This window comes from Tubulanus polymorphus, chromosome 9 (assembly GCF_964204645.1).
Source record: "Tubulanus polymorphus chromosome 9, tnTubPoly1.2, whole genome shotgun sequence".
Lineage (NCBI taxonomy): Eukaryota > Metazoa > Nemertea > Palaeonemertea > Tubulaniformes > Tubulanidae > Tubulanus > Tubulanus polymorphus.
Window position 1 is genome coordinate 1,999,983 of NC_134033.1, and position 22,244 is coordinate 2,022,226.

The 22,244-nt window shown below is 44.6% G+C and overlaps 2 protein-coding genes across 2 annotated transcripts; one reads left to right on the forward strand and one right to left on the reverse strand.

The window, feature by feature from the left end:
* Positions 1 to 16,492, reverse strand: LOC141910689 (uncharacterized). The gene is made up of 2 exons (XM_074801411.1): positions 16,414 to 16,492; positions 1 to 3,948 (listed from the first exon to the last, which is right to left on the reverse strand). Exon 2 carries the CDS (start codon positions 3,935 to 3,937, stop codon positions 374 to 376), a length of 3,564 nt encoding a protein of 1,187 aa, XP_074657512.1. The 5' UTR covers positions 3,938 to 3,948; positions 16,414 to 16,492; the 3' UTR covers positions 1 to 373.
* A 244-nt stretch (positions 16,493 to 16,736) lies between these two features.
* LOC141910694 (leucine carboxyl methyltransferase 1-like) lies at positions 16,737 to 21,212 on the forward strand. The gene is made up of 6 exons (XM_074801422.1): positions 16,737 to 17,202; positions 17,288 to 17,471; positions 18,295 to 18,536; positions 19,143 to 19,252; positions 19,760 to 19,843; positions 20,107 to 21,212. Exons 1-6 carry the CDS (start codon positions 16,993 to 16,995, stop codon positions 20,243 to 20,245), a joined length of 969 nt encoding a protein of 322 aa, XP_074657523.1. The 5' UTR covers positions 16,737 to 16,992; the 3' UTR covers positions 20,246 to 21,212.
* The last annotated feature ends 1,032 nt before the right edge of the window (positions 21,213 to 22,244 follow it).

The window sequence follows — 22,244 nt, forward strand, 5'->3', positions numbered from 1 at the left end:
GCCTTCATTGATTTCTGGTAACACTTCAGATTTAACAGTATAAGTACTCTAATCATTGTTATATAGCAGTAAAATGTACATGCCACGTGGACAAGCTGCTTGCATACCGGTATAATAGGTTTACTGCAATCTGGCTTTTTCGAGTTCAGGCTTAAAATTCAAAGATATAACGAGTTATAAATTTAAATGACTCCAGAGATCAGACTCCGCAGTCAAACGCCTAACAAATGAACGTATTCTGACTCCACGACTTGTGCAAAATTAGACAGATATGAACTAAGCTTTTCAACCGATTTGACTCCGGAGTCAAACGCTCTACAAAATGAACGATTCGACTAAAACTAACGCGAGGCGGTTATCGTCCAAGGTTTCTTCAAGGTTTCTTATTTTTCTGACAGCGTTCGAAGTGTTTGAACAGCGCCTCCTGTTTGTCGCACGTGTAAACGCACAAATGACACGAATACTTCGAACGTTTCATGGGAGTTTTCGATTTATTCTTACTGTGACGACTTCGCTTTTTCATCGGCGACAACGTCGACGACAAGTCGACAGTTGTCGTCGAAGCAGACGGCTCGGTCGACGAAGAAGTGAACGCAGACGGATTAGGTCGTTGCGTGTCGGCGACCGCGGCGGATCGATTTCGAGCAGACGTATTTCGCGCAGACGGATTCGCAGCAGACGGATTCGGTACGTGTGTTCTAACGGGTATATACCTCAACACGTACTCCATACGTTTCTCATCCGCCTCCGCGGCCGCTTCGATCAACTTCTCTTCCTCCGCATTATGTTTGGCCAGATCGCCTGCAGCAGTCGCCACCGTCGCTGTCGGGATTTTAATCGTAAGCGTACGCGGCTTTTTATTCGCCGATATTTTCGCCACTTTTGCCATCGGCTGCGGCGGCGGCGGCGGAGGTGTGGGCGTTTCCGTCATCGATCTAGTCGAATCCGCGCTTTCGTTCATGTCCTCCTTAACGTACCAAACTCGCTCCGTTCTCGCGCCCGGACCGACGACCACGCCCGGGTGGTCCGACACTTTCCAGTCCGATTCGGCGTGGTTATTCTTCATATGGCGCACGAGCGCCGACCCGCGCTCGGTCAAATACGGGCAGACGTCGCACTTGAAAATGCCGTGCACTTGCAAGTGCCGCAGATATGCGGGCTTCTCGTCGAAGTGCAACTTGCACATCTGACAGAAGAGTCGATCTGGTGATTGCGGGTGCTCTTTACGGCGGTGGGTTTTCATGTGGGCGTCGCGGTTCGTCGCGAACGCGCACTTATCGCACCGGATGACCTCGTCGCCGGTTGGCGTTCGATCGTGGCGTTTGAACCGGTGGAATTCGCGCTCGTACGACGTTTCGAACGTTTTCGCGCAAACGTCGCACTCGAATTTCTTACGCGTTTTCGGTTGGCCGTCCGTGAACGTCAACGGCACGCCTCCGAAATCCTCTCGCTCGCGTCGCTGCGGCGTCAACCCGTCCACGCGCCAGACGGCCATTCCGCATTTGCGCGCGTGTTGCTCGGCCTTGACGACGTCGAACGTGCGGAAATCGCCGGCGCATTCGCACGAGTAGTGCGACAAAAACGCAAAGATGCCGCCGGTTTCGAAACGATCGTGAAGCGTCAGCAGATGTTCGGCGTACTCCTCCAGACGGATCATACGCACCGCGACCTTCGCGCTGCCGTCGCAAACGTCGCAGACGTACGCCTGCCCGGTCACGTGCAACATTCGCCAGTGGATCAACATCTTCGCGCGTTCGTCCGTCCGGAAATAACAATCCGGGCATTTGTAATTGAGATCGTCGCCACTAGGCGGCGCGGTTGCTTTCTTGACGCACTCGCTGCGGATCCCGTGGACGATCAGTTTCTGCTCGGTGGTGAACACCATCAAACAGTGGTTGCACTGTAAGTCCTTACCCTCGTGCGCCGAGCGGTGGTGTGCCCAGAGATCGGCGCACGACGCGAAGTAACGCCCGCACCAGTAACACGCGTTGATCGAGGCGGCGCCACCGCTGACCCGAGATCGGCTAGCGGCGATGTCCGAGTTCGATCGAATGCAGCGATCGTCGTGGTTGACGAATTGTTCGCGGTCGTTTAACGCGAGATCGCACTGGCTGCATTTCAACTCGACGTTTCCGTGTTTCGACTTCAGGTGGAGCCACAGGTAATTCTTGTCGATGAACCCTTCCGAGCACAAAGCGCACTCGGGTTCAGATTTGGTTTTTGAGGTCGGGCCGGATAACAGACGTTCGGCCTCTTTAGTAATCCCTTTAGCCATTTCATCATGGATTGTTTCATTATCACCATCATCTTCGACATCCTCTTCTACGCTTGGAAAAGCGTCTACATTCTCTAGAACTTCTACATCCCTTACACGATCTACATCTTCAACATCTTCTGCATGATTTACATCCTGTGCAAGATCTGCATCTTTTCCAGGATCGACATCCTCCATCTCCGCACAATCTACATCTACATCGGCTGTTGAACGATCTACATTTTCTACATCGTTTACATCAGTCACGTCAGGAGCTTCTTCAAAAGGAGATTCTTTATCTACAGTCGACGAACTGTGACCTATTTCGATCCCAGCTTCTACAATTTCGACATCTTTTCCGCCTGATTTAGAATCTGCGCTTTTGAAAGGAACCAACTTTGTTTGCACTTGCGTTGGACTTCTTATCATAAGTACTCTGCTACTATTAGGAGCCGTACTTTTCGAAGTAAGTTCATCGTACAAGATCGGTGCAGCGCTTACCTTCTTGTCAGTACCGCCACCTGTAACAGGTGTTTTACGAACCTGCGATGCAATCTGAGTCGACCTACTCTTCTTCAAAACCGACATCAGTTGTTCGTAGGAAGTTATTCTCACTACGCGACGTGGCGAGACAGAAGTAGGAGCTAGTGAGGAGCCATGTGAGGAGCCATGTGAGGAGCAATGTTGTACTGGATCAGTTCGAGATGCAGGAGCTGGTGAGGAACCATGTGAGGAGCCATGTTGTACTGAATCAGTTCGAGATGCAGGAGCTGGTGAGGAGCCATGTGAGGAGCCATGTTGTACTGAATCAGTTCGAGATGCAGCAGCTGGTGAGGAACCATGTGAGGAGCCATGTTGTACTGAATCAGTTCGAGATGCAGGAACTAGTGAGGAGCCATGTGAGGAGCCATGTTGTACTGAATCAGTTCGAGATGCAGGAATTAGTGAGGAGCCATGTGAGGAGCCATGTTGTACTGAATCAGTTCGAGATGCAGCAGCTGGTGAGGAACCATGTGAGGAGCCATGTTGTACTGAATCAGTTCGAGATGCTGAAGCTAGTGCAGAGCCATGTTGTACAAAACTGGTTTGTGGGTCAGTTGGAGACATTGCGGAAGGTGAATCACGAGGCACTGAGACAGTTCGAGACACAGGAGCTGATGAAGGAACCGAGTTGGGTTGTGATGCAGGAGTTAGTGAGCCTTTACGCGGATGCTGTCGGTCAGTTTGTGACACCGAAGCAGACGAGTCATGACACAGCGAGTCGGATTGGGACTCGGCCTCGGGCGAAATGGATCGGAACTCGGCCCCGGACGGGACGGCCCGACACGCTCGAGCCAGCGAATCGCTTTCTAGTACGACGGCGAGCCGCGCGAATACTCGACACGTCGACGGATCCCAGCCGTCGGTCGAACCGGTGTAGAAAAACTCCAACAACGAATCGAACATAGATTCCGTAATATCCGATTCCTCGTCGTCGATGGCGAATCGCGTCACCGATTCGGTGCCAGCTTCGGCGGCCATTTTGTAAAACGCGTTTGAATGAGCGGCGAAGACGGCCGCGTGCACGCGACGACTCGATCCGGGCGTGTAAAGTTCAAGGTCACAGAACGCGTTCAACGAACGGAACGTGAGCAGACGATGGCATAGATCGACTACGACTCCCTCTTTTGAGTGGTTCGGCATCGTTCTTTACGCTGAAATGAGAAATACGCGAGAAATAGAAATTTGTAATAAAAAAATTTGGTCAATTTTTTGGTGACCGGGTGGCCACTTTCCGCCTATTACAAATCCCTGATTTCCCCATGTTATTACACAAAATTCCATGAGAGTGAATCAGAGAAAGTTGCCAGGTTTGAGGCTGCCGAAATTCCCTTTCCTCAATGATATACCCTTAAAGTGGTTGGTAAAACCCTGACAGGAGGAACCACCCCTAACGGAGAGGTGAAACATTTTTTGAACATTTTTTAGCATGAATTCAGAATGAACCCAGGAACTGTAAGCCATGATAACCCAAAACAGTAAGCCCTGATAATGAACCCAGGAACTGTGAGCCCTGAGAATGAACCCAGGAACTGTAAGCCCTGATAATGAACCCAGGAACTGTGAGCCCTGAGAATGAACCCAGGAACTGTTTGATCACCGTCAAATGTCACTGTAATTTCGATTATAATTGTAATTGCTTGTAATGTCCTCTGGACCTTAGCATGTATTTATTTTGTATATAGGCCTACCATTGACTTGTTTAATAAAATTAATTTGTACTATAAAAAAAAAACTGTAGGCCCTGATAATGAACCCATGAACTGTGACAAGGATATTTGTTATAATTATTATTCTAATCTAATTAAACTAATGATTCCTCGTTGATCATCAGCTCTCAACTTGTTGATCTATTTATTCATCATAATGAAAGCATTTTAATTTTCGATAATGAGTGGTGATATAGCTACAGAGAGAACGAGGGGAGAGAGGGTGAGGGGAAAGGCGAGTGAAATGAGGGGAGGGAAGGTGAGAGGATAAAAGATTAAGGCTTTATCAAAAGGAATAAAGAATTTATCTAATTTGCAATAATGATCGGTTAATCAATGAGTTGTGTACGAATCGTCTGCTCTCAGATGACGACAGACGGACGACTCGACCGGGAGTGATAACAACAACATCATCGCAGCAGCAGCAGCAGCAACCAGCATTCTAGGCGTGGTTTCAATGACGATGTGTGCAACATCAGCAGGTTTCAGCATCCATTTCCATGCCAACCAGAAACAAGCCTACATATCTAACGCTACATACATGCGTATTTCAAGGTAAGAAGTTGCTTCTACGATTTTCTTTCTAAAATTTAATCGCCCTCATCGTCGTTCAACTTGGGCGAACTTTTCTAATCAGCAGTTCGTGATAAAACTTCGTATTTACTCGATTTTGACTTCCGAAATCAAACATATACTGAATCCAGCATTTCCACTCCTTTAGACGACAACTGTGGAACAGCTGAGACATTGCTTGCGAAATTCCACATATTTGAAAAAAAAATTTTCACAAAAATTTTCGGCGAAATAAATTTCTTAAAGTAATAAATTTGAAATGAATCTCTGTTGAGTTTTTAGAATTTCTTATAAATAACAAATTTGGCAAATCATTCTATTCGCTTAGTACGATGCTAGTTCTAATGAATGTTCACGGGGAATCGATAAACAAAACTGCCAAATTTGGACCCTTCACACCCATGTATAAGTAAAAAAGTAAATTTTGTCAATTGGAACAGGGGTAGGGCCATATAGAATTCAATTCTTAAATGAATTCATAGATACAGCGGAACCTCGTTATAACGAACTCGGATTGGACCATTTTTCGGATATGACAAATATAGAATTTCGTCCCAAGCAAGAAAATTTAATTAATTTCATACTGGATATAACGAACTATCGGTCATAACGAACAGATTTTCTGGGGCATGTAACGAGGTTCCGCTGTAGTTTTAACAGATACATACTTGCGAGCGCTTTTTAAAACGTCATTATATATTCATCTTTTTCATAAGTCTTGAGAGCAGTTTTTTAAACCATCAAAATAAGCCATTTTCACGTCATTTTCACTAAGCAGTTTCTAACCCGTAAAAACAGTTTTTACTGTTGAGTAGGTGAGGCATTCCAAACATGAGGCGTGTATATATTCTAAGGTCTCTCAATACTTTGGTTTCGAATTCGTTGAATGATTTTCTCGAAAATATTTTTCCCTTTTATTCAACGTTATTCTTTTACCCGCTCGCAGCGCGTCTGCCGCGTAACCATGGTAACCGTTTACGGCGTTAAAGACAGGAAATTTCTGCTGAAACGCGACGCGTAGATTATATACATAACACATACCTGTGTAATCATTATTCACTTGAAAATTATATTCTACCCCATAGTCACCAGTGGGTTCCCCATAGCCAACAGTGGGTACCGCATAGTCACCAGTGGGTTCCCCATAGCCAACAGTCGGTACCCTATTGTCACCAATGGGTACCCCGTAGCCAACAGTGGGTTCCCCATAGCCAACAGTGGGTACCGCATAGTCACCAGTCGGTACCCCATAGTCACCAGTGGGTTCCCCATAGCCACCAGTGGGTACCCCATAGCCACCAGTCGGTACCCCATAGTCACCAGTGGGTTCCCCATAGCCAGCAGTGGCTACCCCCGGCCATAGGCACCAGTCGGTACCCCATAGCCACCAGTGGGTTCCCCATAGCCACCAGTGGGTACCCCATAGTCACCAGTGGGTTCCCCATAGCCACCAGTGGGTACCCCATAGCCACCAGTGGTTACCCCATAGCCACCAGTCGGTACCCCATAGTCACCAGTCGGTACCTCACAGCCACCAGTGGGTACCCCATAGCCACCAGTCGTACCCCATAGCCACCAGTTGGCACCCCATAGCCACCAGTGGGTACCCCATAGTCACCAGTGGGTACCCCATAGTCACCAGTCGGTACCTCACAGCCACCAGTGAGTACCCCATAGCCACCAGTCGTACCCCATAGCCACCAGTTGGCACCCCATAGCCACCAGTGGGTTCCCCATAGCCACCAGTCGGTACCCCATAGCCACCAGTCGTACCCCATAGCCACTAGTTGGCACCCCATAGCCACCAGTGGGTACCCCATAGCCACCAGTTGGCACCCCAGAGCCCATAGCCACCAGTCGGTACCCCATAGTCACCAGTGGGTACCCAAATCAATTGGAGGGAAATAGTGACTCTGGACCAAGTTTCAGTTGTAGGGGCTTGATTTGACTCCAGATTCAGTTTCACAGTTAAGATCCAATCGTGCGTGTTCAGGTATCATTTTCAAAAATTTCTGAAAACTTTCATCAAGAAACCATTCGATAAAACCGTTTAAGCAACGAACAGACACTCGACGACCCGCGAGTCAAATGCGGTTTACTCCATCAAAGCCGGGAACGACAAACGCGAACACTGCTCGATAATAATAAATTTGACTCATTCCACCCGAAACGAGGGAATATTTCCGCGGCGAAAGAAAAAAAATACAACAAACAAAACACAGAATCAACGCGGAATTGATTTCGACGTCGACACCCGAAGCTACGAACGATTAGCATATACGACAACAACATGGGAGCGATTACTCAAGGCAATCGGGTGTAACTGAACGACGGCCTCGTCAACTGACGACGTTTTGGGTGGAGTTTATATCATAGCGATTGTTATATTCGGTTTCGCTTTATTGTTGTTGCAGATAGATACACGTCGTCGAGCAGACAGGTTTTAACGGCAGACGGATTCTGAGACTGCAGACGACTCTCGGGCGGTGCTGTAATGCCGGTATCATCAACTCCGAAACGTTTCTAACGCTTCAGAAAAGTTCTACTAGATAAATCCGGTAAGAATTATTTTCGGTAAAAAAAAAAAACAATTTCGATGTTCATTCGTAAGATACTTGAATTAGGAATATCAGTCAAGATGAAGCAGTTAACCCATTATCTGCTGATCCCGAGAATTCTAGGACAGACATCTCTGAAATGTTTTAAGTTCTACTCAAATCCCGGCAAGACAGATTTTCGGAAAAAATTTCATTTTTCATATTTGATTAAAAAAATATCTGTTCGAAATGTTCCTGTTAACCCTTTAACTGCCAAACCTAGAATTCTAGGATAGACACACCCTTAGTTTGAAGGACATTCATTAATGTGTGGTGGTGCCATCTACCAATTCATAATAGAACTACACAAACGCTAGAAGCTACAAACAATAAATAAAAGATGGCATCTTCCATAAATCCACCTACGACATCATCAAATTGTTGAATGATATTAACTAGGTATTTCTAGAAAAGAAGGCTGCTCGCACATGACATCATCATAGAGACGTTCGTGCATTGATGACAAGATGTCTGTCTCAACGAATCCCCCTATGACATCATTGTTGACATCATACTCCGGGGACTTTTACACAGGGGACAAAAACGTCCGCATGGAAAATTTCGATCTTTAGACTCTTCTAGAAAAATGGCAGCCTTTATAAATCCCCCTATGACATCACAAAAGTTTAATCTACAGTCCCTTTCGGATAAAATGGCTGCATTTTCATATGTCCCCCTATGACATCACTCGATTTGATGAATCATAAAACTGTTCTTATTTTCAGACATCAATCGAAATGGTGGTGAAGAAGCCAGCGCCCCCTGTGATGAAAAAACCATCATCGGGAACGAATCTCGAAGAGCTCGATACGATCTCGGCTACGATTCCCGGGCAGACGGACCACTGCACGCCGCCGGGATCAGTCCGCCGCGGTAAGACTAGTCCGTTGCTCGCGAAATGGACCGAGGCGACGGAAACGAAAGAGCGACCGACACCGGATAAACCGACACCGGGTAAACTAGCGATCAGTCCGCAGCTGGCCGGATTACTCGGGCAGGTCGGTAAACAACAGGAATCGACGGTGATTCATAACAAAAAGGAATCGACGCCGAAAAGGAATCCGAGTTTTACGGGAGCCGTCGACAAACTGCGACAAAACTCGAAAGACGAATCGACGCCGCATCTGGCGAAGATGGTCGCTGAATTACGAGAAAAATCCATCGACGAAAATGCAAATGATAATGATAAGGAGGAGGGGAAGGAGGAGCAGGAGGAAGAGAGGAAAGAGGAGCAGACGATAAAGAAGGAGGAGCAGACGGCTACGAATACCGGTCTAGCCGGAATGCTCGCTAAGATTCGACCGCCGAACGAGAACGCGTCGCAAAAACGAGGAGCCTTCGCGCGGATGGTCGAATCGGTGGAAACTATGACCGTCGATCGGGACGACGGGGACGTGGATAACGTCGGTGGAAGCGTTGATTCCACGCAGCAGACGGCGAAACCGAAAATGGCAGGAATGGCATCGAAAGTGATCGCCGGTTCACCGGCGGCGGCGGCGCCACGTCTCGCCGAGATGGTCGATAAGGCGCGTGCGTCGATCGACGCAGACGATGGCGAACAGCGGCAGACGGACGATAAAAATATGACCGCCGACGCAGACGTGAAAAGTAAGCCACCCGCCCCGGAGAGGAAAAAGACGCTACAAGATATGATGACTAAAATGCGGTCGATGACCTCGCAAGACGAGTCGCCTATAGAGGGAGCCACCGTTTCGGCGGGCGGAGGATTCGGGATGATGATAGAGAAGGTGCGATCGATTTCGGAGGATCGCGAGGAAGACGACGAACCGGCGAGCACGAACATCACGACCGAGGCGGAAATCGCCATTAACCGCGACGATGCGGACGAGTCGAAGAAGTCGACGGTCGGATTCGCCGGGATGGTCGCCAAAGTCCAAACGCCCGCGGCTGACGCCAAGGCTAAACCGCCGCGACTAGCCGAAATGGTCGATGAAGTGCGCACTTCGTTAGACGCCGGGAATAATAATCGCGGCGGCGATCCCGTCGACGCCATCGAAGAAATCGAAGACACGAAAAAAAAGTCGAAAAAGAAGTCGGCGCTGCCGGGTCTGTTCGCGAAAATACACCGACGAAAGTCTATCGACGAAGTCGAATCGAAGTCGCCGAAATTGGCGGATATGGTCGACGTAGTCAGGACATCGATGGACCAGAGCGATGGGGATGTTCCGCCGAAGACCGACGATGCAGCGACGGATGATGCGAATGATGATGTAGATGAGGAGAGTAAGGAGGAAGTGAAGAAAAAGGAGGCGAAAGGAGGCGGTAAATTCGCGGGAATGTTCTCGAAAATTCGGAAAAAGTCGATCGACGAATTGGACGACAAAAAAGCGACGAAACCGAAATTAGCCGAGATGGTCGACGAGGTTCGTCTGTCGATGGAGCAAGAGAAGGAACCCTCCGGCGAACCGGAGCAGGAAGAATCGAGCCAGGAGTCGGAGACGAAAGAATCGTCGAAATCGTCGAAACTTTCGGGAATGCTGGCGAAAATTCGACGCAAATCGATCGACGAGTTGGAGAAGAAAGCGAAACCGAAATTAGCCGAGATGGTCGACGAGGTGAGGTTATCGATGGAGCAAGAAAAAGTGGAAGGTGGTGAGAGTAAAGAAGAAAAAGAAGACGGAACCAAAGAGTCGGAACCGAAAGAGTCAAAGTCGAAACTTTCGGGAATGCTCGCGAAAATTCGTGGAAAGTCGACCGACGAATTGGACAAGAAAGTGAAACCGAAATTAGCCGAGATGGTTGACGAGGTGAGGTTATCGATGGAGCAAGAGAACCCGCCGCCTCCACTTGCTGCTGCTGCTGCTGCTGCTGTTGCTGGTGCTGCTGTCGCTGCTGCCACGGATGAGCAACCACCGAAAGACGAAGAAGGAGAAAAGGATGATGAAACGAAGGAGAAAGAACCGTCGAAGTCTAAACTATCAGGGATGCTGGCGAAAATCCGACGCAAGTCGACGGACGGTTTGGACGACGACAAGAAAAAGACGTCGAAACCGAAGTTGGCCGAAATGGTCGACGAAGTTCGTATGTCCGCAGAAAAAGATGGCGGACAGGACGGCGGCGGACAAAATGGCGGACAAGACGGCGGCGGACAAGATGCCGGACAAGGCGCGGCAGACGGAAAAGACGAATCGGGTAAAACTATGCTGAAACGTTCGACGCTACCGCTCGGAGTGAGCGTGATGAAGAAAGACGAAATCGACGTCGGGGACGGGTTGAAAGAAAAGAGTCGGACGTCGCAGCCGAATCTGCTGGGCGGTCTCGTCGGCGAGGACGACACCGCCGCGAAACGCTCGAGCACGCTACCGCGCGTACTCGACGCCGAGAAAAAGAAAGCGCCACCCGCCACGCATCACACGTTACCGCGCGCGAAAACGGTCAAGGACATGCCGCCGCTGGTTAAACCACCCGCGAACGTCGACGAACTTCTCGAGACTCTGCGCCAAGACGACGACCTACGCACGCCGGCCCCGAACGCCTGCTGCCCCGGCCGTATACCCGGCTGCTCCGAGGAACTGCTGTTCGGCTCCGTGCAAATCGTCGTCGCCGTAATCATCGTCCTACTGGGAATCTCGGCGATCATCACCGAATCGACGTACGGACTGGTCGCGTATCGAATCTGGGGCGGAGTCGCGTTCGTCGTCGCCGGAGGCTTCATTATCGGTATGCGCATACACTATCGATCGACCAATTACGCGTCGGCGTGTCTAGCGTTGGCCATGTTGTCGCTCGTGTTGGCCGGCGTCGGAATTACCGTCGATTATTTCGCGTATAAAATCGACGACCAGCGACCGGACAACCCGACGAAATGCGAAGGTTTCCGAATCGTCGACGGCGTCCGCGAGCCAAAGTGTTTTTCGGCGCCGCTCTGGGACAAGCGTATCTGGCACGTTGTCTGTCACGTTACGAGTATGGTGCTGTTCGCGTTGGAAGCGTTCGTCAGTTTCGTCACTACGGTGTTCAGTAGTCGACGCGTCTGCTGCGTCGAGCAGACGAACCCGACAGACGGCGACGACGAAGAGAAACTCGATTATTGCATGGACGTTACGCCGGATGACAAACCGATAGACGCGACAAAACCGCCGACCGAGACTATACTCGAAGAGAAGGACGAACTTACGAAAAACGAAAACTGAAAATATTGCCATCGTCGGTCGCGGGCAACCATAACAATCTTCAAACGAAATGACACCGAAAATCGAAAACTAGAGCTAAAAACATGGCACCTTGTTTCTCATTATCAGCCGGGCCACTTTGTAAACCGCAAAATTTTTTGTAATCAGTTCATTTCTACAGCTGCCGGGTCTGTTATTGTTAGCCTTGGGTCAGTTGCTGTCAAGTCTGTTCAAGATAACTGGCGGATAAATACCATAGAACTTTTGATAGTTACTTTACTATCCACTGGTTAACTCTGACCAACTGACCCCTGAACATGATTTTAAAAAGAGTAATGTACAGGGTAGATAGGCGGCCGCGGCTGGGTCGAATATTAAGCCAAGCAGAAATGAGAAACAAGGTATCGATTTTTTCAGTAAAAAAAAACTTGTTTCGTGGCGCAATTCAGAACTGACGAGTTACCGACCGCAGTTGCGCAATCGACGAAATATCGGACGAATTTGAAAGATAATTGTCGTCATCATCACCGTGTGGGTGGATTATTGGATTATTCTGATGTGTGTAGCGTCCATTGATGTACGCTGACTGCAGTGCTGCTCGTATTACTATCACCGCCGTTTATGATCTAACGGTAAAATCAATGCGTCAATACTTTCGTTAGCTCTGGGCCCAGTTTCACAAAAAGGATTAAGGCCTAAATCGATCTAAGATAAACTGAATTAATGAAGATTTAAGAGTTAAACCTTTTTGTGAAACTCGGCCCAGGCTCTGGGAAATAACGCCTCTTTATAAATACTCATTGTACCGATTTTTTTTTCGGTGAAAAATTTGAAAATTTAGAAAAAACAATATGAAAGACTAGAAAAGGGGAAGTTAGTATCTTTATTATATTCGGGTATTAATTGTTTATGAATCGCGAAAAAAACGCGCGGTCAACAGCATTATCCGAATTCCCTGATGATGAGTTTTCCAGGTTTTTTAGGTAAAATTTGTCGAATTCCCCGAGATTTCCCCGATAGCTTCTAGATTTTTTTCTGAAACCCGAGTTTTACAGGCCAGCGGTCACCCTGGCCCGAAACATGCGTATCGGTAAAGCGATTTAATTTCAGTGCGCTATAGGGCATCGAGGGTGTCGCGTTGCTACTACGTGTTTAGGGAAAAGACGAAACTCGATGCCCTGTTGGGTGGAGTTCACAATACGTGGCGAAATCTCATGGTTATATATATAGTGTATAATGTGTATCGTGTGTTTATCTCTAACACTGAAAGGCAGGGGCGTGCTCGTTTCATCGCTAAAACAGCACACGCGCGTGCACATCGTCACAAAAATAAATCAAACGAATTGTTTTACGAAGAGTTGAAACCAATTTTGACATTACACTAGACTCCGCGCTATGATCTCACGGGACCAATAAACGTTCGGCTCTGAAGCAAGCGAGTTCCGGTATAGTTTGAGTGACGATGGGTCGTCATCGACGAGAGTTAGGGATAATTTTGCCATTTTGAACATTTGTCACCAAAGGCAGTGTTCTCCACAACAGGTTTTCAAAGGGGCGACCAACCGTTAGATTATTTTTCATTTTTACTACTCTGAAAATCAGCCACCCCTTATAGAATATCTGCTGCCCCTACCAGAGCACAGACATCAATATTCTATCAATGCTGATAATTGCCTTGAAATATATTGAGCTCATATGAAAAATAGAAGATTACACCAAGATTAAACTTTAATTGTCAATATATTTTTTTCGGGGGGGGAGGATTGAAAGCCTTGCGCGATGTCATACACTTAACAATGAATTTAAGATTCCAGTATAGGCCTATACGGAAAACACTGAAGGCATGGCACATATTTTAAATGGTGCTATTCGGTTTAATAGTGGATGCGGAGTTTTAAAAAAATGGCTCGGAATCAGAATGAATCAAGTCGGATTCATTTCCGATTTAAATGAATCGCACCACCAGCCAAAAATGGTCAAACCCGTCAGCTCAATTAGTATCACTTCAGCTCAATTAGATTATATGGAAATAGGAAACTATTAAGTGGGTTAGGTCCAGGAATGTGACAGGCTTTCAGAATGTGGCAGCCTCTTGTAAATGTCTGTAGCAGGGACTGAAATTGTGGCAGGCTCTGGGAACAATTACGTGGAAAAAATCGGCTGTGAAATCGTGCTCAAGAAATGTATTCATATTTTATGCATTCGTTTTCTCACTTTTTATGCAAATTATTATCGATATACGTAACAATCGTCCGTGTATAAAACCGCACCACTATTTCAGAGCATCGTCGAGTTCTATTTTCGTTAGATTTTCAAAAAAGACGACGAGAAAATATGATTTCTTTTTAAAACGTTTTACCAGGTGAAATCAACGGAAGGAGTATTTGTACAGCATATATACATATATATAAAAGTTTCTCTCTGTTTTTTTATTTCCTTTGAGCTTAGATTTTGTTTTGTGTCAAACAGAACGTCGTTTTTAGCGACAACTTTGGGAGTGAAATAATCAGAAAAAAAAAGTCATTCGGAGAGGATATCTTTCAGTCTGACCCGTATCCCGGCGGTGAAAGAAATACCCTTTTCTAGAATTCCCTTGCCTTATTATTATTTCTCTGTGATGATTACAGCTCTTTTTGACATGAGGCTAAAAAACGGAATGCCTTGTTTCTCTCATAACCAGCCCGCTCATTTTCTAAAACTGCGATAGAATTAGTCCGTTATTGTTAGCTTGATCATGATTTTCTTAAAGTAATGTATAGGCTAGATAGGCGGTTCAACCTTTAAGCTGAGCAGAAATGAGACACAAGGTAGGCCTATCAATTTTTTTTTTCGCCTTTTAAGTGCCTTCGATTTAGATATAGGAAGGGCTAGTCATAATTTCCAGGGTCGCAGAAGTCTTGAGATCTGTCGATTGCGTTTTTCTAATTTAACCCTTTGGCCCTAATGAACGACCAAATATGGTCGATTAAATCGATCCTCGAGGAACAACCTTGTTAAATGGGTCAACGTCAGTTACCAGCTTTGGATATTTCGCTTAATATTTTTATTAAATATCTCTATTGAAAAATTGTCAAAGGTCCTCTTTTTATTCAACTAGAATTAGAGAAAGGATCGGCCATTTTTGGGATGTCCTTCATTGTAAAACACATTGTTAAATGGATACAAATTTATCCTTAAATCAACAAGTGTTTTTAAGGTGGTGGTAAATGGCAAAAACGCTGAAATTAACCGGGCTGAAATTGATTAAATTTTCAATTGAATGTCCGGACATTTCAAATGATTATCAATTTATAAACAGTCAAACTCGCTTTAAGTCGTAATTTCGATAAGTCGTCATATAACCGAAGTCATCTCTATTTTTGAGTTTAAATTTAAAGTTAAATTTATATTTCATATTAAGTTTGCTAAATATATTAAACAGGTCATTTTGGATAGGTCATAACATTACTGAAGTTGTCTTTTCGGGTCCCAATTTGTAGTAAGAATTCAATATACTAAGTGCAAGTAGTCACATTTATGTAAGTCATCTCTATTTCCAACATTTCCATTTCTGAATCGATTTATTAACTGTCATGACCGTGCTGAGTGCCCTTCAAAGTCAGCGTAAAATATTTGGCTCAAGATTTTGCGAAATTTTGACACAATTTTCATGCGTTTTTATTCTCGAATGATTTTTTCAGGTACCTGACTTGTATTCTAATTTAGGTACGTCCGTTTTCGATAGGAAAGCGGCCCTTTCATCTTGAAATAGAACTGCCCCTCAAAAAAGCTCGGCACCGGCCTAAGTGTTAGCTATCATTTGGATAAGTTGTCAACACAATTAACAATGTCCCGAGCGAATTTGAGTGTAGTTGATTTTTTTTCTAAACTTGATTCCTATATAACTGCTAATATTCTGCAAGACTGATTCTGAAAAAACATTTATGAGGAGTGAGTGAAAAAAATTGAAAACGTTTCATGTTTCATAAAAATGTATCTTAATAATATGTGATATGATTAATTACTAACTATTATTGTTAACTATTTATTGATAACTAAAAATAAATTTCTGATGTTTAAAAAAAAAATTATTTGTTTTATTTGACAATCTTCGTGGTTTTTTGCCACCCTCTTTGAAATTTTAAGTTTTTCATTCGATTTAGTTGGAAATTGCGATTTTTTCAAAAATTGCATATCGAACTTCAGATTTGAAGTGAATGAACAGAGGCTCGTATCAGAGTTGATGTAGGTATCTGTAAAAACGATATCTCCTAATCCTGGTTGAAAAAATTGTTTTTTTGAATAAAGACTCTTTTATATACATTAAGACACAGGGTTAACAGGTTATCGTATCAACAATACCTATATTTCAGATACAAGCCCCTGTGAGATGATAAGCAAATTTCACGCATTGGCGACCAGCAACCTGCTCGACGTGGCAAGCACGAGTTATGGTTTTAGACGGTACGGCGGCCTAGGACGACCCGACAGCCGACGGCGTCCGAGGTGCCTCGGATGCCACTTCAGAAACCCATCTCTAAAGAATTAAGCGAAATTAAATTGAACATCGTCAAAATCAAAACGTTCTTCTGGTTGTATCGATTGTGTAATGATTTGAAATTGATTACCTTTAAGCGGACCGGTTATTCAATGACGGCTAGATCGAAGTGGCGAGGCGTTCTCAAGCTCCACACTATCCAATCCACGAAGGGCAAGATATCATAAAATACAATTCGAAAACTCGAAACGACGGCTCCCGCGGGAATTTAATTTAAGCCTTATCGTCGGAGTCACGTCTAACTTATTTCTGATATGAGAAGCATTTCGCTGATTTAATCTTTCAGATACGTTATTTTCGAATGAACACGTAGAAAAGGGATAATAATGTTTTCTCTGAGCGTCACCGGCACGAATCAAATCTACCAGATGGTGCTGCCACCTTCACGATCATAATCTTTTTATTTTGCTTTTCAAATGGGAAAATTTCTTGGATATATAAAAAAATAACTTTAATCAGAATTTTCTAACTAGAAATTTCATAGGCCCGCGCCAGGGCAGCTCGAATATGGCTAGGGTGTAGCCCGGTTGGTGCTGCCACCTAACCGCAGCTGTTGTTTCAAAATGGCGGACGTCATCAACGAGAAATCGAATTTTCCGAATTTCTAGAGTGATTTTTCACGATTTTCTGACTAGAAAGCGACCGAATAATGGCATCGGACGAGGCAATACAAGCTACCAACGACGACGCAACTTTAAGTAAGAGGTTTGCCGTACAGGTCGGATACTGGAGCGATCCTTACATCGGCCAGTTCGCGAACCGAGGCACGGCGGCCGCGCCGAGGAGAGCTCCGGAAATCAACCGCGGATATTTCGCCAGAACTCGAGCGATCAAAATATTACTCGATCAATTCCTTAAGGTGGGTCATCGGTCCGCGTTTTCAGCACAACTAAAACTTGAAGTTTTTGGTATATTTTACTCAAACGAAATTTTCATTTTTGCAGGTGACAAATTGCGAATGTCAAATCGTCAATCTCGGAGCCGGTTTCGATACGACCTACTGGCGACTGTCCGACGAAGGCAAGAAACCGAAAAACTTCATCGAAGTCGACTTCAAAGCGGTGACTTCGAAAAAATGTCATTTCATCAAAAACCGAAAGCAGTTACTAGAGAAAATCAGTTCGGAAGGTGAGGCTTCATTTTAGTCTGCGATCTTTAACTGATTAAAGGTCTTACCCTGAAACTGGGGCAGAGTTTAACCGTGGAACTGGATACAGGGTTTACTGTGGAACTGGATCCTGAGTCAAAAACTGTGGAAATTGGGTTCATAGTTAATTGTAGAGCTGGGTCTTTAGAGTTAACAGAAGAACTGGGTTCGAACTGGGTCTAGAGTTAACTGTAGAACTGGGTCTAGAGTTAACTGTAGAACTGGGTCTAGAGTTAACTGTAGAACTGGGTCTAGAGTTAACTGTAGAACTGGGTCTAGAGTTAACTGTAGAACTGGGTCTAGAGTTAACTGTAGAACTGGGTCTAGAGTTAACTGTAGAACTGGGTCTAGAGTTAACTGTAGAACTGGGTCTAGAGTTAACTGTAGAACTGGGTCTAGAGTTAACTGTAGAACTGGGTCTAGAGTTAACTGTAGAACTGGGTCTAGAGTTAACTGTAGAACTGGGTCTAGAGTTAACTGTAGAACTGGGTCTAGAGTTAACTGTAGAACTGGGTCTAGAGTTAACTGTAGAACTGAGTCTAGAGTTACTGTAAAATTGGGTCCTAAGTCATTGAACTGGTATCAGAGTAGACTGTAAAACTGGGTCCAAAGTCAACTGTAGAACTGGTTTCAGGGTCCAAGTTGTGAATCAGCCTAACTTACAATTGAGTACAGTATTGAGTTTGTGTATAGTATTGAGTATAGTATTGAGTTTGTGTATAGTATTGAGTACAGTATTGAGTTTGAGTACAGTATTGAGTACACAGTATTAAAACTGATATGTTGTGATATTGTTTATTGTAGATGGTGAGATATGTTTCAGTAATTACGACCTTCACGCCGATGACTACCACGTCGTCGGCGCCGATATGAGGAATCTATCGGAGTTCGAATCGAAACTCAACGAGTGTCACATCGATTGGAAGCGTCCGACGTTGTTCATGTCGGAGTGCGTACTCGTTTATTTGGAGTTCGATAAGTCGCAGGCGTTGTTGAAGTATCTCGCCGACAAGTGCGAAACGGCTTTCTTCATCAGCTACGAACAGGTCGGTTCTAAAACTAAAAAAAAACAACTTTTGAATTGAATCTTACCTCAGGGTTTCCAGTGGTCCTTCCATGTCCTTCTTTTGAAAAAAAGGTTGCACAAACATCATCTGTGTCCTTATGACCTGCCTTTTGATGAAAAAGTCCTTCCAAATTTCATTTTTATGTATTTTATGAATTTTTAATTCTTCCAAGTATTTTTATTATTCAGCCAGTTCAATTGTCACTAAGATTGCCTACAGGGAAGTGATATGGATTTAGCCAGGTGTCTATATAGACTTGTCTACTACCTGAATCTGATCCTTACAACCTGTTAACCGATCCTTACAGATTATTAGGGATAATCGGGGATGTTAAAATGATCATTTTTTGAAAATTAGGGAATTCTGCCTCTTTTCTTGAATGTCAATTTTCAATTCGAGTTAACCTCTGGGTAAAAGTTTAGATTTTTTCTACAAAACCAGGCCCTGATGTGTTTTTCAAGAACCCTGACGTAACAGCCCTGACTGAGGATATCTCATAATTGGCCAAGGGGAAACTCGAAATTTTCTCTGATCTGTAAGAACTCTGTCAATCACGTACAATAATATATTTGTATTGATACGTAGGTGAATATGGGCGATCGTTTCGGTCAAGTGATGGTCGAAAACCTGCGAACTCGTAACTGTGACCTGAACGGAATCGACGCGTGCATCAGTCTCGATACTCAAATGAAAAGGTAATAAACACCAGCCAACTCTGGACCAACCTCCATTTCGATGTTTCCTATTTCTTGACCAAAACCTGCCAATTTCTGCTATCAGTCACAAATTGAATTTTCTCATTGAGAAATATGAACGAAAATGTTCAAATCGATCGATAATCGACAGTAAGACCTTCACTAACATATTTCTATATTCCTTCCGTACGCATCAAACAAATCTAAACAGCATTTCTTGTTATGGAATATTAACAAATACTTTAAATCAGGAACAGGTTGGCAGCTCAGTAAACCAAGTCTTTAGATTTATGACCATTAACAGTGAGACCTTCAGTTACATCTTTCATATTTCTGTACGCACCAAACAAATCAAATCAATATTTCTTTATCAAATGGTAACAAATACTGAAAATCAGGGAGAGTTAATATATATCGTGTGTATCTGTTATGGGGTACCATCATTATCGATGAAAATCTCCAGACAGCTGAGAATTGTGTATTGACTTGTGTATTTTCTAACGGCAGGTTTACTGAAAATGGTTGGACCGGCGCCGAGGCGGTCGATATGATGAAAGCTTATAAATGTCTCCCGCACGACGAGGTTAAAAGGTAAGCGCGATCATCCATCGAGGACACGCCAGGACCCAGTTTCACGGTTGCGAGTGAAAGTTAAGTCCGAGTTTAAACTTAGTTAATTTTCAACGGGTCTAAATTGTGGAACTGGACTGGAGTAGAGTATATAAGAAATAAAATTCAATTTTTTTAATTTTTAAATTTTCAATTTTTCAAACTTTCAAGATCAAGATGGAGAAAATTGGAACTGGAAATATTTATTCCGAATAATAAAAGGAAGAATGTTTTCTCAATTACAGGATGGAGAAATTGGAATTCATGGACGAACAAGAATTGCTCGTGCAACTGTTACAACATTATTGCATTTGTTGGGCGTATCGCGAACACGTCGAGATCGGTCTCGCCGAGATAAACATTCACAGCTGGAACCAAACGTGATGAGACTCTCTGAGAGTAAGAGGAGAGGGTGGGTTTCGTGCGTGCGACCCACTGCGGCAACAACGGCTTTAAACTGAGAAAATTGTGCTCGAAAAAAAAAAAACCGTGATTTTTCGCCTTGTTCTTTACGTATGAATGCATCGTATTAACCGTGCTGTGAATCGTTCTCCGATATTTGTGCCATACCTGATTGACTTCGTGTTGACTTCGAAAACCGGACACTTATTTATGAGTCAAAAGCGCCGATGAATTAATATCTGAACGTGCTGGTAATTTGAAAATTCTTAAAATATTCCACCTCAGTGCGGTGTATAGCGGGCGTACCGCTTTAGTGCATCTACACCGCAGTGCGGCGTATCGTTACTTACTATTTCACCGTTTGACAGATGCTGCAATTTATCAATAGACATTAAAAACGAATAACGTGAATACACTGGTGCGGAGTACTAGCAAATTCCATCACTGATTTATACACCGTACTGCGATGTAGCCGTTGATACACTGCACTGCGGTGTAGGCACACTGAAAGGGTTTAAGTCTGAATCATCTAAAAAAAATCCTACAAAATCTGGATTATCGGGATACTAACACCATACCTTCACTAGTAGTAGACTTTGTGAACTGTGGATAATTTTTGCATATCAAATATTTATTACCGTAGCCCTGTACGTAATGTAGAAGTAGTTGTTACCCGAATAAGTCTTACAGTTTACAGTTACTTTTTCATCTCTTGAACTTTGAGAAAGTTTTTTCTCGGAAATTTTTGATTGAAATATTGCTGCTTAACTTAATAATAATAATAAATGAATATTAATCCTATATAGATGTTAAGATCGTCCTCACTTGCCACGGCGGTATACTCAGCCCGACGAAGCAGGCTGCTGGCAAGTGAGGACGATTTGTTAGTGTATTATATACGAGCAGGCTTTGTGAAGCTTTGTTTTTTTTGTTACGGCTGACGAAATAAATACAGTATTTTTTGTTGAAAATTAATAATCGTTTTATCGCAATTCGAATTTTTGGTACGTGATTTGTCCGGTAGGTGGCGCTAAGCGAGAAAATGTAAAGAAGACTTCGAGAAGAACAAGGTGGCCGAATTGGGGAACTACAAATCATTCCTTACGCAATGATGTTAACAAAACAGAAAGTTATGTCCAGGGGCCGGTTCCATAGTCAAGGCTTAAGACCAAAAGTTGTCTTAAATCTTAAGACTGGTCTTAGTTGTTAGATTGGCTATAGAACTAAGTTGCTTTTAGACTGGTCTTAAGTCTAAGCCCTCACTATGGAACCGGCCCCAGGAGCTGGATGCAGTATACATTTAAGACTAAAGGAGAAACTGCAATTAAAGTGTCCCAAACGGTTATGCGTCACCTAACACTAGCGCCACATTCAGGAGAGGTGACCTAAAATGCAGCTGGACCCAATCTAAATATAGCGGCCTCAGATTGGCGTGATACCGTGTTGCATTCACTTTCACTGCTGAGTGACAAGCGCGGGTTTGAGTCCTGCTGGCTGCTTACAGCGAGCGGGCAACACTTCACTCCCTGGGTTCAGTCGTGATGTTAATTTATGAACAGTCCAATAGGGTTAGTCTCGGGAAAACAAAGATAGCAAGTACGACTGGTCTTAAGATTAAGAGGACCACTTTCGAACCAGTTTTCAAAGATTAGTACTTCAGACATTTTGCGAGTGACATGTCCGGTACATACAACACTAGAACCCCCCCCCCCTGTACATGCAACACTAGTACACCCACCCTGTACATGCAACACTAGTACACCCCCACCCCCCTGTACATACAACACTAGAACCCCCCCCCCCCCCCTGTACATGCAACACTAGTACACCCACCCTGTACATGCAACACTAGTACACCCCCCCCCCCCCTGTACATACAACACTAGTACACCCCCCCCCCCCTGTACATACAACACTAGTACACCCACCCTGTACATACAACACTAGTACACCCCCCCCCCCCTGTACATACAACACTAGT

Excerpts from the sequence above, each read along its gene's own strand:
- LOC141910689 (XM_074801411.1), bottom strand. The coding sequence starts at position 3,937 with ATGCCGAACCACTCAAAAGAGGGAGTCGTAGTCGATCTATGCCATCGT.
- LOC141910694 (XM_074801422.1), top strand. The coding sequence starts at position 16,993 with ATGGCATCGGACGAGGCAATACAAGCTACCAACGACGACGCAACTTTA. Across the intron at positions 17,472-18,294 it reads AGAGAAAATCAGTTCGGAAG|ATGGTGAGATATGTTTCAGT; the intron begins GTGAGGCTTCAT and ends TGTTTATTGTAG. Across the intron at positions 19,844-20,106 it reads CCGCACGACGAGGTTAAAAG|GATGGAGAAATTGGAATTCA; the intron begins GTAAGCGCGATC and ends TCTCAATTACAG.